At 39.9% G+C, this 21602-nt stretch overlaps 1 protein-coding gene across 3 annotated transcripts in view; it reads left to right on the forward strand.

The window, feature by feature from the left end:
* EIF2AK4 (eukaryotic translation initiation factor 2 alpha kinase 4) overlaps positions 1–21602 on the forward strand; it is a 97143-nt gene that overhangs the window by 19968 nt on the left and 55573 nt on the right. For all 3 annotated transcript variants that reach the window (XM_010809210.4, XM_002690785.6, XM_024997963.2), the window contains exons 4-11: positions 686–838; positions 2880–2960; positions 4429–4577; positions 10222–10337; positions 13579–13736; positions 14619–15154; positions 20320–20426; positions 21016–21173. In XM_010809210.4, coding sequence (XP_010807512.1) covers positions 686–838; positions 2880–2960; positions 4429–4577; positions 10222–10337; positions 13579–13736; positions 14619–15154; positions 20320–20426; positions 21016–21173 — 1458 coding nt within the window. The remainder of the gene's footprint in view (positions 1–685; positions 839–2879; positions 2961–4428; positions 4578–10221; positions 10338–13578; positions 13737–14618; positions 15155–20319; positions 20427–21015; positions 21174–21602) is intronic.

Here is a 21602-nt window from a genome sequence, read left to right on the forward strand (position 1 = left end):
CAGAGAATAAACATGGATACCAGGAGGGGAAGGGGAGTGGTGGGATGAACTGTGAGATTGAAGTTGGCATATACACTACTGTGGATAAATGGATAACTAATGAGAACCTGTTGCTGCTAAGTCACTTCAGTCGTGTCTGACTCTGTGCAACCCCGTAGACGTCAGCCCACGAGGCTCCCCCCTCCCTGGGATTCTCCAGGCAAGAACACTAGAGTGGGTTGCCATATCCTTCTCCAATGCATGAAAGTGAAGTGAAAGTGAAGTCGCTCAGTCGTGTCCGACTCTTGGCGACCTCATGTACTGCAGCCTACCAGGCTCCTCCACCCATGGGATTTTCCAGGCAAGAGTACTGGAGTGGGGTGCCATTGCCTTCTCCATATAGAAAAATATTTTAGAAGATTTATTATATAGAAAATGCCAATAAATTGAATAGGACTACAAAAGTGATGCTTTTTACTTATTTAGATAGTGATTTGTCTTGATAGCAACACAATGACATGAGTGCTGAAAAGCTTTTTCCTGCTGTGGTTACCTCCTATAACTAATTTAGAATGTGTCGCATCAAAATGAATATCATCATTGTGAATGGTCTCGGATGGTCTGCATGATTTTCTGTAGTCTCGCCATTGGACCCTGTCTTCCCATCACTTGACCATTTGTGGTTGATTTCCATCCGTGTGTTTAGGTGATGATATTTGAACTGGCTTACTATGTGCAGTCATTTCTCTGCGAGCACAACAAGCCCCCTCCCAAGTCTTTTCATGAAGAAATGCTGGAAAGGCGAGCTCAGGAGGAGCAGCGGAGGCAGTTAGAGGCCAAGCGGAAAGAGGAAGAGGAGGTGAGACCCATGTCACCACGGTGGCCAGCCAGAGGACTGAGAGCCCTATAGGTTTTTAATCTCTGTCTCTGCCTACATACTTATCCATATTTATTAAGTTTTGCTCTGGATTTGATCCAAGAACCATGAATTCATGTGAAAAGAGGCCCTAGGAGTAACCAAGAAATAAATACTATGAGTGATTCCCTCCCAACAGGTATCAGTGCTGCCCCTAGAACCCTTCCTTAGTCCTAGTCTTTAAATGAAAGAAAAAGTCAATTTAAGCAAACTTCTTTGTGTGCTTGTAAAGCTGTACAGGAGTTCAGAGGCTATTACCTTCTTCCCTCTGTGGGACAAGTATCTCATGCCCAAACGAGTAGCCACAGCCAGAGACTGAACATATTTTTTAGTTCACTCACCATTTGTATTTTTTCTTTAGTCTTAGTCTGCATAAGAATATACACTCCTGTGTTATTTTAAAAATCCTTTAATCAAACATAATACCTATATCTAAATTTCCTTCTTGATTTTTGTTCTTTTTCTTCTATTTAGTCTTTTAATACACCTACTTATCTAGAACTTACTTTGGTGTAGGTTGTTAAAATGAGGGTCTGAGTCCCCCCACCCCATTTTCCTAACACATTTATTAAATAATCATTCATTCTTAGGTGATTTGTAATACTTCCTTTAAAGGGTATTTTACCTACTTATTTGTACTAAGTTCTATTTGTGAATTATCTCTTTTGTTCAATTCATCTGTTTTTTTCTTAGGTTATACCACAATCTTTGAATTATTGTCTTTGTAACATTTGACTATCTGAGGAGTCAGGACCCCTGTCCCTTCCTCTTTCATTGTTCTTTTTTTTTCTCTCAGCTATCCTCACACATTTATTCTTACAGAGAAATTATAGGATTGCTTTCTCAAGATCAAAACAAAGCCTCTGGAATTTTGAGTAAAATTGTACTTATATATCCATTTGGGCAGAATTTACATCATGACAAAGTTCAGACTTCCTATCCAGGAATAGTTTTTCCATATATTTTTATCTCTTAGTGAGGCTTTTTAGTTTTCTCCCCTTAGATGTTACAGTTACTTCTAGGATTTTGTTATTCCTACTTTTCTTAGGTTCTTATTCCTTGCTCTTTTTTTCCTACTTCATTTTGTTCATCCTTTGCTTATGTTAGCATTGTCTTTGTGAGTTCCATTCATTTTGTTACTGTTTATCTCCTATTCAATTGCATAGCCTAGTTATCATTTAAAGTTCCTTAGCTCTTAGGCAGACACATTTTAATTAGAAGATAAAGATATTTAATTAACAGTCTTGTTTCAATGTACTGCTGTAACTACCTGTAAGTTTTGGATATGTTTTTACATTTTCTATTATTGCTGCAATTGTTTTTGGTTAGTCTCTCAATGGTTTTGATAGTTATAACCTGGAATTTTAGGAGGCTTATAAAAACGCTACTGATAGTTATAACCTGGAATTTTAGGAGGCTTATAAAAACGCTACTTTATGTAAACTCAGAATCATTTGAGTAATAGGTATATGGGCCAGATGAATAGATCAAAATGCCACTTTTAACAATGAGAAAGCTGGTTGGGGAGTGCAGCTGAAAGTCTGTGTTACGGGTGTGGTGTTGGCTCAGTCCACCTCCACCTGGGCAAAGAGTAGGTGCAAATGCATGTTCTCTGCAGACAGGCAGATACCAAAAAGGAGGGGCTCAGTCAAGAGTGGGGAGAAGTGAGAGGCCAGTGGTGTTGCCACAGTGAAAGTCCCTCCACTTTGGGGATCTCCTGGTGGTCCAATAGTTAGGACTCTGAGCTTCCACAACAAGTCCCTCCACGTAAAAGTGGGGAGGAAGTGTCCCTCCCCCACAGTCTACTGCATTTAAGTGGGAGGTCTACTGCATAAGAACTCTGATAAACTGATGAAACTGTAGTATGTACTAAGGTTCTACATACTCTTAGGACTGAAATTCAGAAGGTTTTTTGTGATTTCAGAATTTGTGTGTTGTATGGGTTTCAGAGATCAGCATTTGATGGCTGTATGATTTATTTCAGCAACGTGAAATCCTTCATGAGATTCAGAAAAGGAAAGAAGAGATAAAAGAGGAGAAAAAAAGGAAAGAAATGGCTAAGCAGGTACTCTAGAATTTCTGCCATAGTCAAATAGTTTACATTTTCTAAATACACAATCTTTTCCTTTCCATTGATGGTATTTGAATTACTGTATCTTCATAATGTTTGAATATCTCAGAAGTCAGGACCTCTGTCCTTCATTCTTCATTATTCCTTTTTCCCTCGTTTGTTGCTATCAGTAGTAAAGTTTAAAATGAGGCACTTAAAAGTCTCCCAGATATCATTCATTGTATATTTTATATTCTCCAGATAGTTACCAAACTTTGAGTTGTATATTATCTGTAGAAGACTTAGGCTTATGTAACTAGAGTAGTTTATCAACAGAGTTGAAGGAGAGGGGAGATTGAAGCTTTGATAATCAACTCAGACTGGAATTCTTAATACTTGGAAAACAAAACTATTTGTTCATACTGAAGAGTGAACAGAAACCAGATGGATCTGCCTGAGATTTCATTCAGTGATGGAAAACAGATTTAAAAAGCAGTGGTGGAAAAAGGATATACTCCTTTGTCCTGTATTTTTCCTGAGTCCAACTCAATCAGAAAACCAGTTACACATGTTTGGAGAAATCCAGAGAGAATTTTGCTCCTTCTCCTTTAAAGAAATGGCATATCACCTAAGGGAAACAGTGAGGTGCAGTGGGAGGAGGTACTGATTTACGAGTAAACAGAACCTGGCTGAAAGCTTTGGCTTTTTTACTGCCTTGGCTTGGTGACCTTGACAGGTGACACTCTACGCTTATTTTCTTCACCCCTTAATGTGGCACAGATAATGCTTTCCTGTCTGTCTTATGTAACCATTCCTACAGAAAAATGTACTGCCCTTTGTGAATGTACAAAGCTGTATACAAATTTAAGGTGATACAACTGTTCGCCTGTTTTCCATCTAATGTGCCTTCCTGACAGCCACTCTGCTCTCTGTTTTTTCTTTTTTAAACAGTGTTCAAAATAGTTTAATATTGGAGTCAAGATAGATAATAAAACAATACTAGTTCTGTCAATAGAAGAGATAATCTAAATATAGACCCCCCACACCCCATATATGTATATATAACTGATTTTTTTGAGCAAGATACAAAGATAATTCTAGAGAAAGGATAGCCCTTTTTGCAAATGGTACTAGAACATTTTTTTTCTTTTCCATTATGGTTTATTACAGGATATTGAGTATGCTCTGTTTGAATGCCTTCTTCTGTTTATCTCTTGCTCTTGTCCCTAACTTTTCATGCATATTCCACATTTCTAAGTATTTATAAAGTTCACATTCTCTTAAAACTGTAACCTTGACCTTCAGTTCTTGAAACAGTACATATTTGGACACTAAATTTTAAAAAGTTGAGTTCAACTTTATTACACTTGAAAATCTTCAGCTTAAATGAAATGTGCATGCTCTACATATTTATGATTACTTACCATGATTGTCTTCCATTATGACTTAGGTCTAAAGTAGGTTTTACTTTTCTTTTTTTAAGGAACGTTTAGAAATAGCTATTTTGTCAAATCAAGATCATACCTCTAGAAAAGACCCAGGAGGACACAGAACAGCTGCCATTCTACATGGAGGCTCTCCTGACTTCGTAGGAAATGGTAAACATCGGACCAACTCCTCTGGAAGGTCTAAGTAAGTCCCTGAGATTTCCAGTCCCTTAAAACAACTTGTAGTGAAATTTGGTTGAGTTGTCACATGAGAGTTTTAATAATTTTTTCAAAGCCTGTGTATCTTAGTATATTAGTAATATAAAATTTTCCATTTGTTTTAATACTTTCCAAGTATCTTTCACAAAGCCAGTTTTATTTCCCTTTACATAACAGTTGTTAACCTTAACATTGCCTCCAGTGCAGTTTGATCTGCCTTTTGATGATCTAACTTTTCAACGTTAGTTGGTCAGTTGTGTCCAACCCTTTGTGACCCCGTGAACTGTAGCCCACCAGGCTTCTTTGTCCATGGAATCCTGCAGGCAAGAATACTAGAGTGGGTTGCCATTTCCTTCTCCAGGGGATCTTCCCAACCCAGGGATTGAACCTAGGTCTCCAGCACAGCAGGCAGATCTTTTACTGTCTGAGCCATCAGGGAAGCCCGATTATTCAGTAAGTGATTTAAAAACTTTTCTTCCATCAGAATCATCATCCAGTCAGATTCACACTGTTTTCAGTCTGTAACGCCTTAGGTCTCACCACAGATGTGGGGAGAGTCCCACAATGGGCACAGGTGTAGGAGATCCTTTACGTGAGGACAGGAGCCCCAGTTTGCTGCCAGGGCTCCCCTCCCCTTGCTACTGAGGACACTGGGCTTCCCTGTCACGGCAGGTGGGCTCCTCGGTCACATGTCACCAAAGGTCACATGAAAGATACTATCTCTTCCTCCATATCCTTTTCCACTAAAGAATTGAGACTTCCCCGTGAAGTAGGTCCCCTACATACAAACCTACAAGTTTCGAACTTTGAAAGATGCAGACGTGCACTCCATCACTGTCAGGTGTGAGCGAAACTGCAGCTTGCCCTCCCTCTCCTAGTGCTGACGGTCCTTCAGCTCTCCCACCTCCCGTCTCTACTCCTTCCTCCAGTCAGTGACGGCTCTTGACTGTTCATTCAGTGCCAGCCCCTGTATGCCAGCTGTTGTACTTGCTTTTCAAGGTACTGTACTATAAGATTAAAAATGGGTTTTTTTTGTATTTGTTTTTTATATATTACTTGTGGAAAAGGTATTATAAACCTATTATAGTACAGCACTGTATAGCCAGTTTTGTTAGTTGGATACCCAGGCTAATTTTATAGGACTTATGAACAAACTGGACTTATGAACACTGTCAGAATGGAACTTGTTTGTATGAAGGGGACTTTGTATGTTTGCTGTGACTGCCACTGTTGACCAGAAAGGAATTTTAGTACAGAATTCCTTTCTGTGATTAGGTGGGTGATTAAATAGCACAGGTATTATCATTCAGGTTCTATATGTATTTAAGCTATCTTTTGTGATAATCTAAGCACCACTTAAAACCAGCATTTTAGTTACCAAACTAAAAGCTTATATAATCTTTTGGATTACAGTTTGTTTATAAGGAGGAGTCATTTCACTTCTTTCCCTAATTATCTGCTTTGAGAAAAATCAGCTCAGAAATCATTTTGATATTAACATTTAACCACCTACTGTTAAGGTGAACTAAATGTTTTCTTGAATGCAGTTTCTGGTAATGATTTCTTTTTAAGATTATAATTCCTTAAAGCAATTGAGATTATTTTTGCAACTGGGCTTCCATTAGGCAACATAGTTTGAAGCTGTCAGAGTATTCCACTAGGAAATATCTAACAAATTCCTACTGTGTTAGAAATGGTGGAAATAAATCAACGCCCTGAATAAGGCTGTATAAAAAGCAATCTTTTTTAGTTTAATTATTTCCATTTTTTTGGCTAACTGTAAACAGTGGGTCCAAGATTAGACTTGCTTTTGAGATCAGTAATTATTAGCAAGTCTGTTCAAGGAAGGGTGGGAAATTCTCTGTTTCCTTGACACAGGTAGAACAGATTTTTATGTAGCACTTATAAAGGGACATTAGTATGTCTTGGATAGAATGACATTTCCACAAGCATCCAAGAAGTCATTTTCATGAATTGTTTGCCAAGATTGTTGTACAAACCTGTATAGAACTCTGGCACTCTGTCACCTACAGACTAGAAAAGAATGAATCTTTCTTATAGTTTACATGCTTCTTTGGTTAAGAAATAAAAAGTCCTTGATATACTGAAGTATCTCATACATACTCTTTATTCTTTTTCTTCCTTGCTATTCACTAGTCTTTAAGTTGGAAAGCCAAAGGAAATGACCAGAGTGTTCCATTTTATTCTTTCAACTAGAAGATACGTTCAGTAGAGGTAGTAGACATGACCTTGTTGTGAACATTGTCAGCACTCAGTATTCGAATTGGCTGTGACTAAAAGCAATACAATCTAGAATGAGATACTTGATGAGGACTTACTTGCTAAAGTCCAGACACTATTCTCAGTCCTAGGGATTCAGTAAATAAGATCAAGATGGACTCTGGTTTCATGGAGCTTGTATTCTAGTTGAAAGAGACTGTCCACCAGCAAACCAGAAGTTGTCAGATAATGACTAGTGCTCTGCAGAGAATTTAATTGGCTGTCTTGAAGAAAGACTGAATTGTTACTTTAGATTGGGTGTTTGGAGGAAAGAGTCCAAGGATTGGATCCTGAGTGACTAAGGGACAGTGGCTTTAAACTGAGGGGCACATATCCTGGATCTGGATGAAGGGAATGAGCCAGCTGCTCAGCTGAAAAGAAGAGCCGGTATAGAAGACCCCAGGCTGGCCTAGGCTGGTCCTGCCCAGAGCTCATCAACCAGGGCAGCATGGCTAGAATGACCAGTTGTGGAGACAGTGGTTCAAGGGGGCAGCAGGGGCAGATCACAAATGAGGTCTTTGTTGGTTGAATCAGGAGTTCAGGTGTACTGAGAAGCCGTTTGAGGTTTTAAAAAGGAACATGGTATCATCTGACCCATGCTGAGTGAAATTCTTCCTGGCTGCTAGTGGAGAACAGAGAGCGGGGGCGAACAGAGAGCGGGGGCGAACAGTGGAGGAACAGCTCATGCATCTCGTGTCATACCACTCTCCCTCGCCCTCACCCTCTGCACGGTGGCCGCACTCACCATCCAGTCCTCCACGCACACCGAGCTCCTTCCTGTCTCATGGCCTCTGCCAGTTACTCTACCTGCGATGCTCTACTTCAGTTTACTTTGCGTGGCCGACTCCTCATCACTCAGTTCTCCCCTCACACGTGATCTCCGATGCCTTCCCTGAGCACCCCACACCTTAGCTACTTGTTCTCCGATTTCCTGCTTTATTAAATTTCTCCATAGCAGTTACTGCTAGCTAAACTTCATATTCATTTGTTTGCTTTTGAATTGTCTTCTCCTTTTGTGAAAGTATGAGGTTCTTGCCTCTGTGTTTTCTTCAGGGCCTGGCACAGTGCCTGGCAGGGGCAGGGTGATGAAGGGAGGGAGGGAGGATGATAAAAAGGGACAGACTGTCTTTTTGGCCCTGGTAGGGTCTGCAGTCTGTTTAACCAGGGCAGCTCAGCTTTTCTTTTTTGTGTGGGATACATCAAAAACTAGTACGGCTTTATGTAATGAAAGGTTTCCACTGTGTAAAACAAGAGAAAGAAAACAGAAAACCCCTGACCGTTCTAGTGGAAGGAGCTTAAAGGCTTGATTCTCAAGTACCTGGCCCCTTGGCCCAGCTTTTCACGGATGCACTTTAGCCTTTGTTGAGCAACTTCACTTTCTATGTCCTTAATCGTTCCATGGCCTTAAGAATTTGTGGACGCACATGTAGTACAAGAGACTCAAATCATAATAGGTTTTCTCAGCAGTGTGGGAGGGTGTTAGGGGAGGGAATTGAAAATGGCAAGACCAGTTAATAATGGGGTATCTTTTGTGTCCAGGAGAAATTTGGTGATGACCTGAACAAGGCAGGGAAATTGGAGAAGAGAGGCTCATACTTAGGAATCAGTTAGTTGCAGGAGATCTAGGAGCTCAGGGAGACGTGCACATTTTGACTAGTGAGACAGAATGGATGACTATGCCACCAACCAAAAAAAGAGCCCAGGAGAAGAATCCAGTTGAGAATGATAGGGGTAGGTGGCAGTTTCACTGACTTTGCAGTAGCATGAAGAGTGAATGGAAGGGACAGTCATGGAGATAGCAAGTGTAGAAGTTTGAAAATGAAAAACAAGATGGTGCAAGAGATTGAGGGAGAGGAGAATGGACATGGGAGAGATTTATGGGCTGAAGGTAAGAAGCCAATGGAGAGGGATAGATTGAACATAAAGAAGAGGGGGACTAACTGATGGACCAGGGTCCCAGAGGAGACTTCAGGGGTGGAACTGAGGCCAGGGTAGCTGTCCTTCCTCTGAGTCTGAGAAAAAGAAAAAATGGCTCAGGTGCCAAGTAACTTTCTAGGTGGGCCCACAGAAAGTGTGGGCTTCACTGCTCATTGCTTCATGTTCTCAGTGAAAGTGGAGGTCAGGATCACACTCACAGTGAGAGGACTGCTTCCTAGAGATCTGTGCCTGATCATAGCATTTCTAACAAGTGTCCAATCCTGACCATCAAGGGCACTCTTCCTGGCCTCGTCCCTGCAGAGCTCTCCCAAGTTAGTTGTAATTTTTGCATTGTAATCTGGCTTTCCACTCAGAAAAAAAGAGAAAGAAAGAAGGGTTAGGCTTTGAGTGTGGGGGTTGGGCATTCTGTAGCGTGGGGCCCAGTTAGTGACTAGGAATTTGTAGTGCTCTTAAGCCCCGATTTTGCAGCTTTCTCCAGATGTGCATGTACACAGGATGTGGGGTCAACATGGACTTGAGCTAAATCACTTCCATAGAACTTCTGTGAGGATGGAAATGTTCTCTATCAGTGCTGTCCACTGTGGTAGCCACTGGTCACTTGGGGCTGTTGAGTACGACATACCTCAGAGATATTCCAGGAGCAGACCACCGCAATGAAATGAGTATCCCTGTATAGTGAGTCACTCGCACGTTTGGATTCCCAGTGCATGTAAAAGTCATGCTTACACTATGCTGGAGTGTGTTAAGTATGTGATAGCATTGTATCTTAAAAAAAAAAAAAAAAAACAGTTTGCATATCTTAATTTAAAAATTACTAAAAAAACACTAAACATCTGAGCCTTCAGTGAGTCATAGTAGTAACTGAGCACAGATCACCACAACAAATACATAATAATAATGAAAAAGTTTTAACTGTTGCAAAAATTACAAAAGTGTGACAGAGACACATAAAGTGAGCAAATGCTATTGGAAAAATAGTGCTGATAGACTTGCTTATTAACACAAGGTTTACACAAACCTTCAATTTGTTTAAAAAAAAAAAAAGCAGCCGTGGTATCTGTGAAGTTCAGTAAAGTAGAGCACAATATGATGAGGAATCCCTGTACTTGTGCCTACTCAAGTTGAAGAACGGAATTTTTAATTTAATTTAGTTGTGATTGAATTTAAGTAGCCACATGTGGCCACCATACAAGGCAGCACCCATCTGGAACAGGGTTTGTAGAGTTCACGTGGGGAAGACTCCGTGGCGAGTCGGGGGTTGGACAGCTTTCCCATTAGCACCTTCAGCTCAGTTCCCAGCAGAGACTGCTATTGGCCAGTGAATTGACTGGTAAGCAGGAGAAAATGGAGGGGCACAAATTTCCTGTGTTAATCTTAAAGAAAAAAAATCATTGTCCAAATTTATTTTTAAGGCGAGAACGTCAGTATTCTATGTGTAATAGCGAAGATTCTCCTGGCTCTTGTGAAATCCTGTATTTCTCTGTGGGTAGTCCTGATCAGCTCATGGTGCACAAAGGGAAATGTATTGGTGAGTAAACTAGCTAAACTCGTTTAAATTATTCTAATTACCCAAGTTAATCATGAAGGAACAGGGGAGAATAGACACTACATCGTCTAGACCAGCATGGTTGCAGGAAAACTCTGTAAGCTGACAATCATTCTAGCTCCTGTTCCTGATGATCAAAAGAAGTCACTCAGCTTTCCACTTCTGTAAGATGCAAATAAAGCCCCAGGCTGTTGGAAATATTGTTAGCAGAAAGACAAAATTTGTCATCATTAGAATTAGCCAAAATTTTCAAAACCAAATTGGTTGAAATATTATGAATATGGAATTTTGCATTATGTACATTTGTAACCGAGGAAATATGTATAGCAAAATGAGTTTTGATGCCTGTAATCTTTGAGGATTAAGTCTCATTTTCTTAATTTGCTGTCCACCTGCTTAGCATTTTCTTGCTTGGCGTCCTGTACCAGACCAGGAAATTCACTTTATTTTCAATGTGTTTTATTTAGCAGTTTAGCCATCTTATTTAGCAGATGGCTATTTGTAGTGAATATTGTTCAAAATTTTATTTGAATTGTTTATATTAAAATCAAGTTTTCCGTGTCTACTTCCTTTGCTCTAAATGTACATCATCTTTTATCAGTCATACAGATACAGCCACTAATTGGTGTAGGGATCACTTGCATATGGTGAATTTGACAATTAAGTTTCATTTCCAATCCCATGAGTATTCTTAGCAGAGCTAATAGGCAGCTAAATTACCTAAATCAAGTTTGCTTTCTTTTAAAGGGATCTTTTTTCCCTTCCTCTTTGAGGAGATGTACACAGAAAGGGAAGTTGCCAGGGAGAGGACAATAGGTAGAGGGAAAGAAACCAAGCATCTGAAGAGTCATGATCTGAACACGTAACCTTGGGTGATGGAGGCGGTGTGGACCATGCGGGATTCTGTACATACACAGAGCCTGCCCTCTTCAGACACAGCCACCATTTGGGAAGGTTTAAGACCTTGGTAGAGATGATTTGCTTTGGTCTTGAGGCTGTCCTTGACTCTAAGGCATTTCTGACTCATGAATTGGCAACATAAAACTCACTACTTTTAATGATCTGAGGAAATCAGGAAGGCAAATCAATCCAACTGTGTATTACCTTACCCTGGACTCCTAGTCTCCTTGGTACTCATTAGACAAATTCACCTGTGTTAATACCCTCATTAGGAGACACGTTTGCAATCTGAACTTTTTTTAATGTAAAACCACCAAGTAAATTATTTATTTTGTTTTCTCACAATGGGTTTAATTTTTTAAATGGGTCCTAATTTTTTAAGGACCCATTTTTTTTTTTTTTTGATCTTTTGTGAAAGATCAACTAATTAACATTTGCTTTTCAGTGTGAAGCTGTTGGAACTAGAGGGAATCAAGAGTTTCCCCAGATATTATTCCCTATATATTAATATTAAAGCACTGGAGAGGCTTCTATATAAATGATCACACAGTGGAGTATCAGTCTGAGCTCTTATGGTAACATTTTCCTTCAGCCTTGTTTCAGTATGTTCTTTTGTTCTTTTTATTATCCCCACAACGCAGAAGTGACAAAAGGTGGGTGGCAATAATGGAATTATAATGCCAAAAAAAAAAGAATTATAATACAAAAAAAAATGCAGCAGCAATTACGAAATACTCACTTAGTCCCAGCTGGGGGTATATATATTGTAAGACATTGTGCCATATAATTCACAAATTTAATTAGGCTTTATGTACATCACCTCACATTCCATCCCATTAATATTTACTGTCCTGTATCTCCAACATGTGCTGCATAGATCCTACATTCCACAGGTTGCTTACTTTGGTTGACAGATTTTCAAACACTAGGGGCTTTTATTTTTATTTTCCCTTAGCTAAGAATGTCCAGAATTATTTATAACTAGTATAACAGATCATTTCAATTTTTTGGCTGACAGATTTTCAAACACTAGGGGTTTTTATTTTTATTTTCCCTTAGCTAAGAATGTCCAGAATTATTTATAACTAGTATAACAGATCATTTCAATTAAAATTAAAAATCTCTTAAATTGTCAGCATATCTGTGAAGGAACACTGCCTCTCTCAGTGAGTTAGTTCAGCCACATTTCCCTAGACTGTTTTTGCAAAAACTACTTTGCCTTATGTATACAGGTTACTTTACTTTTCATTATGAAGATAATGTCGCATCATGGAAAACTATTATTATTTATATAGTAAGAGAAAAAGAATAGATCAATTGTTTTCATTTGGGGTAATTTTGTTCCCTAGGGGACATTGGTTGACATTTGGATATTTTGATGATTAACTCTAGGGTGAGGGTGCTGCTGGCATCTCATGGATAGAGGGGAGGGCTGCTGCTAAACATCTTACAGTACACAAGACAACCCCCTTCAACGAGGGATTTTCCAGTCCCAAATGTCAGTAGTGTTGAGAGTGAGAAACCTTGTTACATATGCTACAATTCGGTAAATTAGGGGAAAAAAAGGGTAGAAGGTTCTAGAAGAGAAAGACAAATTGGTGATATTGTGGGTGGTATTTTTCTCCACTTCCAATTTTTTGGTGATTTTCTATTACAGTCTTTAATAAAAATTTAGATTTTCATAAAAAAATTTGGGGGCATTACAAAAATTTAGCTCCCCCAGGCATAGGTGGACACCATATGCCTATCACTAAATAAATGTGTCTTCTCTCAAGCACTTCAGATTTAAACTGTCATGACTTGTTCCTTCCTTCAAAGCCATTGGCCACTTTGTATTTACTGAGCATATTCAGATTTTGTGTTTAAAAGATCATTGATGTTTTCAAATTTCTGAGGTACTAAAACCTGTTCTCACTATGCACACTAATCTTCATTGATGGAGCGTTCCTGGTTCCAAACTCCTTCTATCAATGTTAGTTGGTATTTAGCTATATGAAGGTTACACTACCACACCAGTAGGCACAGTTGTCAGAGGTCGTTATGAAAATAGCATTATAAATACCAGCTAGTGGAAGAAAACATTGATCTGATACTAAGATCTCACTGTTGAGTATTGTCCCTTTGTAAAATTTAATATTTTAAAGTTCAGAGTATATTGTTAAAACACCAAAAATTGGTTACAAAAGAGCATGTATTACATGAAATTACATTTTTCATAGTACATGGTATCCATTGTTGAACAAATGACTGCTCCCTGTGTTTTTTTTTATGCCCACAGAAAATATACCAGTGATACTTAATTATATTTCCTTTCAATATGCAGGCAGTGATGAGCAGCTTGGAAAATTAGTTTACAATGCTTTGGAAACAGCTACTGGCAGCTTTGTCTTGTTGCATGAGTGGGTCCTTCAATGGCACAAAAAAATGGGTCCATTCCTTACCAGTCAAGAAAAAGAGAAGATTGATAAGTGCAAAAAGCAGGTAGGTATCCAAGATGGCTCACTGAGCAAAAGGACTAACCTGGAGTTTAAGGCGATGATAAAACAAAGTAACTCAGCATTTGACTGGCCAGCAAAAAAGACCCAGAACGCAATGAGATCTGTTCAACCAGAGGGGATGGTGGAGGATCATAAGTGTTCCCAGACCCTGCTGCCTCTTTCAGAACTTTCAGAGCGTGGTCCAAACTCTTGCAGCTGCTTCTCAACCTCCTGTCTTAGCTCTTATTATTCCATTAATAGCTCTCTCTCCAACAGGAACTAAAGAGTACTTCATAACTGTGCTATTTGCAATCATTTGCATTTTCTCAGTCTCTTGAAATATTCACAACTGCATTTTAGGGGACTGGAGAATTGTATAATTGATTCATAATACTTAGCTTAAGGAGAACATTTAATATTGCAGTGGTACATAATAAATAAAGAGGTTATAAAACAGTAGGTGAAGCATCGTGTTTGGAAATGTATGTGTATTTATTACAAAAGAAAAACTGAACGTAAATACACTAAAGTCATAACAGTTGTCTTTGAGTGGTGACCATAAAGATAAATTGTGGGATTTTTCTTTTGTATTAGTACCTATTAAAATTTTGAGAGTGAATCTTTATAATCAGAAAAACTTATTTTAAAATTGTTTCTTTTTTCTGGTGGCCATATTGCAAAAGAAGCTGCTTTTGAAACGTGTCCATCTTTAAGAACTAGTAAGTTGACCATGTGGTTTGGGGAGGACTCAGTTCAGGGCTTGTTCCTTCTCCTTGCTGTCTAAAGTACATTTTCTATTCAAATATTTCACTTTTGTGGTGAAACACTAGTAAATGCTGACCAACTCAGCTATCATCATATTATTGGTTTTTTTTTTCCATTCCAGATTCAAGGGGCAGAAACAGAATTCAGCTCACTGGTGAAACTGAGCCATCCAAACATAGTACGCTACTTTGCGATGAACCTCAAAGAGCAAGACGACTCCATCGTGGTGGATATTTTAGTGGAGCACACTAATGGGATCTCCCTCGCAGCCCACCTGGGCCACTCAGGCCCCATCCCGGTACATCAGCTTCGCAAGTATGCAGCTCAGCTCTTGTCAGGCCTTGATTACTTGCACAGCAATTCCGTGGTGCACAAGGTTCTGAGCGCATTGAATGTCCTGGTGGATGCAGAGGGCACCATCAAGATTACGGACTACAGCATTTCTAAGCGCCTGGCAGACATTTGCAAGGAGGACGTGTTTGAGCAGACCCGGGTTCGTTTCAGTGACAGCGCCCTACCTTATAAAACCGGGAAGAAAGGGGATATTTGGCGTCTCGGCCTTCTGCTGCTCTCCCTCAGCCAAGGACAAGAGTGTGAAGAGTATCCCGTGACCATCCCTAGTGACTTACCAGCTGATTTTCAAGATTTTCTAAAGAAGTGAGTGTCATGGAGATTTTTCTCTATCTGCATTTTACTCCTTTACTTTTGATTGTGCTTGAATGTGCTTAACATCTCAGTCATGTGTATAATCTGAAAAGTGAAGAACAGGTTTCGACTTACTTCTTTGTTCTCCCAGTCCTTTCCCAGCCACATATGTTCTATTTTCTTACTTAGGTTTATTGTTCTCATAACTCCTACATTCTTCTAAATTCACTTGGGCTTAATAATAGACTTTCAAACTACTTTTTGGGGACTGCCTGGTATACGCTAAGAAATCAGTAGGGACTGCTGCTAGGGGGAAAAATGCCCCAGGTATTCCAAATGGTAAAGGCCACTTTCACTGCTGGTTCCTAAGGGGTCAAAGATGACACCTCCCATTTAGAAAACAGCTTTAGGAGTACGATTCTGCCCCTGGTTTTTCTTAACCATTCTTCTTCATTAGTAGTGTCCCATTCAGCCAAGTTATAGAAAGCAAATGACTTCCTTGCCCTAGTCAGAGGAGTCTCAACATCTGTAAATTACAGTTACAGATTTAATTACAGAGCCAAGTGTTTTTGTTTTTTTTAATTAAGATATAGTTGATTTACAGTGTTGTGTTAATTTCAGGTATGGTGAGTGAAAATCACTCAGTTGTGTCTGACTCTTTGTGACCTCACGGACTATACAGTCCATGGAATTCTCCAGGCCAGAATACTGGAGTGGGTAGCCTTTCCCTTTTCCAGGGGATCTTCCAAACCCAGGGATCGAGCCCAGGTCTCCTGTATTGTAGGCAGATTCTTTACCAGCTGAGCCACCAGGGAAGCTCAAGAATACTGGAGTGGGTAGCCTATCCCTTCTCCAGCAGATCTTCCCGACCCAGGAATCAAACCCAGATCTCCAACACTGCAAGGCGGATTCTTTACCAACTGAGCCACAAGGGAAGCCCAGTTTCAGGTCTACAGCAGAGCAATTCAGGATGTTTGCAGATTATACTCCATGGTAGGTTATTCCAAGATAATGGCTATAATCCCCTGTGGTATACAGTATGTCCTTGTTCATTATCTGTTTTGTTTATCTGTTGCAAATCTGTTGCCTATCTGTTTTATGTATAGTAGTTTGTATCTTTTAAAACCATACCTCTAATTTGTCTGTTTTATCTTACTTTGAGATAGTCCTTACTGAGGTTTTCCTCTGGCCAAAAGTCTTTGCCCAGGTCCTTCAATTCAGTGATTCCTTATTTTGCCCTGCCTCTGTCTAAGCTACACCTTGGTTCTCTCAGTTTCTCTACAAAATAAGATCCCTTATTTTTCTAGACATCCCCCTGGTCCTGCAGAAGTGAACCTGGACTGGTTTCTTCCCTTTCTGACACTGTCGTATTTCCCACCTTTTTTTCCCCCCAATCATTCACTTGTACTCACTTCATCACTCCCTACATTTCTTTTATGCTTTACGTTTCTTCTGTTCCCATCTATTCCAGCTGCCATTTGGCCTGATCCATAATATTACTATTTCTTGTCACTCGGTTGTTCTTACCCATTACAGAAGTGAAAGTCGCTGCACTTATGTTTAAATAGATAGTTTGTGTATACCATTAAATAGAAGTAGATGTGCCTCACAGACACAGAGATCAGACTGTGATAGCCAGGGTCAGGGATGGAGTGGGAGTTTGGGGTTGGCAGATGCAAACTATTATGTATAGAATGGATAAAACCAAGGTCCTACTGTGTAGCACAGGGAACAATATCTAATCTCCTAGGATAAACCATAGTGGAAAAGAATATTTTTTAAAAAGATGTATGTGTGTGTGAAACTGAATTACTTTGCTATATAGCTGAGATTGGCACAACATTGTAAATCACTTATAATTTAATTAAGAAATAAATAAATAGAAGAGATGCAATATGCAAAGTTGTAGAAAGGGGCTAACGATTCTTGATGCTGTGTCCTCTCAAAGTATATAAACATCTAAAATTTCTAAAGAAACCTTTTATGATTTCTCTTTAATGCAGCAGAACTTTTTTAAACTATTTATAAAAGCACCCTGATGATGAAGTTGACTAAAATGACATCAGAGGGCAAATGGGGATAGAACCACTGATGTAAAGATTCATTTCCTCCTTCAGAATGTCACCTTTAGCTTTCTGCCCTTCCTCCTTGGTCAAGAATAATTTAGTAAAGGTTCGTAATATAAACTGGAGAAGGCAATGGCACCCCACTCCAGTACTCTTGCCTGGAAAATCCCATGGACAGAGGAGCCTGGAAGGCTGCAGTCCATGGGGTCGCTGAGGGTCGGACATGACTGAGCGACTTCACTTTCACTTTTCACTTTCATGCATTGGAGAAGGAAATGACAACCCACTCCAGTGTTCTTGCCTGGAGAATCCCAGGGACGGGGGAGCCTGGTGGGCTGCCATCTCTGGGGTCGCACAGAGTCGGAGACGACTGAAGTGACTTAGCAGTAATATAAACAAACAACACTGGGAAGTTTAAGTAGAACATATCTTTCATATTTAATAGTAAAATGAAGGACTCAGTAGCCAAAACCTTCATAGTTCTCCTCTTAGAGAACAGTTCTATGCTGTCAGTTTTGAACTTGAGATCAGCACCATTTCTTATTCTGTTAATAATATGGTTGTCCTTTAGATTGAGTCATATATTTCTCTGTCTTCCTAGAGTGGTTTGATAGACCTCTTATTTAAGAAGCAGACGTACAGTATTGTTTTACTACGTTTGCTGTCTAACCCCAGTTAACAACAACAAAAAACCATTCCCAGACAAGCGTAGAAGCATTTCATTTGTAGTTACATTTTTACTTATTGGTGAACGCCCTTTGAAGAAAGGTTTTGTTTCACATCAATCTCTGTGATAGGATAGAGCCCAGAGTCAAAGCCAGACAGCTCAGTTCATATTCTACTTTTATCCCTCACTGGTTGAGTGACTTGAACTCCCTACTCTGAGTCTTTTCCTCCAAAAGACAGGGATAATAGCAAATAACATAACAAGACACCTAAGGATGGAAAGCACCTAAGGATGGGGACTGGTTGCCAGGAGAACCAACCACTTGATTTAGTGTTTGAAAGTTTCAGTCCTACCCCCAACCTCTGTGGAGAGGGGAGGGGCTAGAGGTTGAATGGATCACCAATGGCCAGTGATTTAATTGTTCATGGCTACGTAGTGATGCCTTCGTTAAAAACCAAAAAGACAGGATTCAGAGAGCTTCCAGGCTGGTGAACACACAGAGGTGATGGGTGGGTGGTGGCCTGGGGAGGGCAAGAAGTTCCAAGCCCCTTGCCCTCTGCGTCTCTTCCAGCTGACTGTTCCTGAGTTATATATAGCCTTTTACGTTAAGCTGATAAACTAATAACTAAAATGTTTCTGAGTTCTGTGAGCTGCTCTAGCAAGTTAGTTGAACCCAAGGAGGAGGTCATTGGAATCTCCATTCCATTGGTAGCCCATTGGTCAGAAGCACAGGTGACAACATGGACTTGTTACCGGTGTCTCAAGTCAGGGTAGGGAGGGAAGTCTCATTAGACTGAGCCCCTAACCCCTGGGATCCGATGCTCTCTCCTGGTAGATAGTGTCAGAATTGAGTTGAGCTGTGTGACACCCAACTGGTATTGGGAAATTGCTTCTTGGTGTGGGGATACACCCTCGCCTCAGTAAAATCGGGTGCAAAATCTTTTATGTAATCAAATGAAGAAAGCAGTTGATGAAAAATATGTACAGGATGATGTCATTTTTTTAAACTCTGTTCACAAATTAAAACTATATCTTTTGTTTGAATGGTTGTCCAAGACTTTATCCTTATCAGTAATTTTTAATATTTGCAAGGAGGAAGTATTCACATGTTAATGATGTAATTAAAAGTTAATTTTTAATTTAGGGGACAATACAGTATCTTTTACATGCTTTTATTGCAATCTTTTCTTCCCTCTCAAGAATGAAATTAGGAGTGCTGTACGTTTCAGTACTGTGCCATGAGAAAATTAAATATTACCTTTTATAGTAGTTGCTGTCACCACTTCATATGTGTAGATTTAAGTCCATAATTCACAATGATGATTGATTGTTTTAAATACCTTTTTATAATTAGGGCCACGTGCTACCAAGCAGTGCTACTTGGGTCATTGTTATGAAAGCCAAGCAGCTTATTGGATTAGTTAGAACAGTGATTCTCAGACTTTCTCTTGGATTGAATCCACCTGGAGAGCTTGTTAAAGCACAGATTACAGCCCAACCCCCTGTAGTTGCTGGTTTACTAGGACTGGGATAGAAAATGTGTAGTTCTAACAAATTTCCCAGGTGATACTGACACTGCTGTTCGAGGGGCCCCACTTTGAAAAACACTAGCTTAAAGGTATGGTTTGTTTTCATTATTAAACAAATTGTTTGTTAGAACATTAAACATTAAACAGAAAGGCTCAAGGAATGATAATTAAAAGAAACCAGGTGGTTATATGGGCTTCCCAGGCGGCTCAGTAGGTAAAGAATCTGCCTGCAATGTGAGACATAGGAGACACAGTGTAGGGAAGATCCCCTGGAGGAGGGCCACTCACTCCAGCATTCTTGCCTGGAGAATCCCATGGACAGGGGAGCCTGGCGGGCTAGAGTCAATAGGATCGAAAAGAGTCAGCCACAACTGAAGTGACTGGGCACATACACAGGTGATAGAGTGTGGGACTTTTGAAAAGTTGTTCTTAATTGTTACCAGCATACTTCCAACTGTGATGAACGGGCCGCATCTGAAGTTTGTCATATTGGGCCCCAAGCCTGCATCAGCTAGCGTCTGATTTGCTTTTCCTTTGGGAACTCTTATGACTGGTCCCCAGAAAGGCTTAGTGTAGCATGGCAGGTCATTAAGCTATTAGTGGGAGTGAAAGTTCATAACCTACTTGTGCTATCTTATCCTAGACTTTTAAAAATATTAAAAAATCAGTCAGTCTCCTGGCCTCTAGAGACTACTTTTTTTTATTCTCCCACTTATGCAGCCTGGTGCTTAGCATATAAATCCTGCAAGAATGTTTATTAAATTAAATTCACTTAGGGACACATTTTGGTCTGCAAGTAATGTGATTTCTCTAATGTGTATCTTTGAAAGATAAACCCATAATTAAAAGCCTTGGATTACTTTATTTAGCATTTATTTTGTGCATTGCTGAGATTCTTTTTTCCCTCTCATTGAGGTGTGTCTGCTTAGATGACAAGGAAAGATGGAGTCCTCAGCAGTTGTTAAAACACAGCTTTATAAATCCTCAGTCTAAAATACCTTTACTGGAACAAAGTCCCGAAGGTGAGTCTGTTACCATTCTTTTCTGATAGCCTATTTAACATAAATTATTTTGAAAGGCTACATAAACCTAAGACTGGAAAGGACTGCATGGATCATTTATTTTATCTATTTTATGCTGAGTTATACGTAGATCCATTCATTGGTTGTGTCTTGTGTACGTGGAGGTATTTGGCCATCCTGGTTTTTCACATCCCCTCTGATGGAATGTCTGGCAGCACAGCCTCTTCATGTGGATTCTCCCTTATCATGTCAGCCTCACTGCCGTGGAACTAGATTTCCCTGCTGTTACTCGAGTAGCAGATGAAAGAGCCTCAGTGGAGACTGGGATGATCAAGACACCTGGGTTTGACTCCTGGCTCTGTTGCTCGGTCATTTCTTTACCCTCAGTTACCCCTCTCTGTAGACTTGGGCTAATTAAATATTTCTACCTACTTTAAGGAATACGAGGTGAGGAAAGTACTAAAGGGTCAGCCAGGTAAGAGGTACTTTTAAAAGCTCCTCGGCCGGGGCCCCTTCCCCCCATGCTTGCATCGTGGTTGGATATTGCAGCTCTTCCTCTATTTTCGTTGCCTCTCTTGTTTTATCTCAGATTCTGGAGGACAAGATTATGTGGAGACTGTCATTCCTAGCAACCAGCTACCCAGTGCTGCATTCTTCAGTGAGACCCAGAGACAGTTTTCCCGCTATTTCATTGAGTTTGAAGAATTACAGCTTCTCGGCAAAGGAGCTTTTGGAGCCGTCATCAAGGTGTGATATAGAGTTGTCCCCAGCCCCTTTTAAAGCCCTTTCCCTGATCCATCTCTGTAGAGGTAAGGATTTCTATTTTGAGGGTAGGGAGGAAAGTGAATACAACTATTTGAAACAATGATCATCTTCCCCTTAATGTAGTTAAAGGCTTTATTTAAAGTTACACTAGACACATTAAGAATGCATCGTTCCTCTTCCCTTGCTCGATGCAGTGCATTAACATGATAAATACATAATTGTAACAGCCCCTCAAGTGGAATCAAGACATCTGCGTGAAGAATGTTGTTGTGTGCTTTGCTTCAGAAAGAAGATTGTTCTCTTTTTCTCCCGTTTGCTTTTAGAGTCGCTGTAGCTAAGAGAGTTACAAGGTTAGAACTGAGATGGAATTCAAACTGGGAAATGGCCCAGATGGTCTTGATGGCTTTTATT

This window comes from Bos taurus, chromosome 10, assembly GCF_002263795.3.
Source record: "Bos taurus isolate L1 Dominette 01449 registration number 42190680 breed Hereford chromosome 10, ARS-UCD2.0, whole genome shotgun sequence".
NCBI lineage: Eukaryota > Metazoa > Chordata > Mammalia > Artiodactyla > Bovidae > Bos > Bos taurus.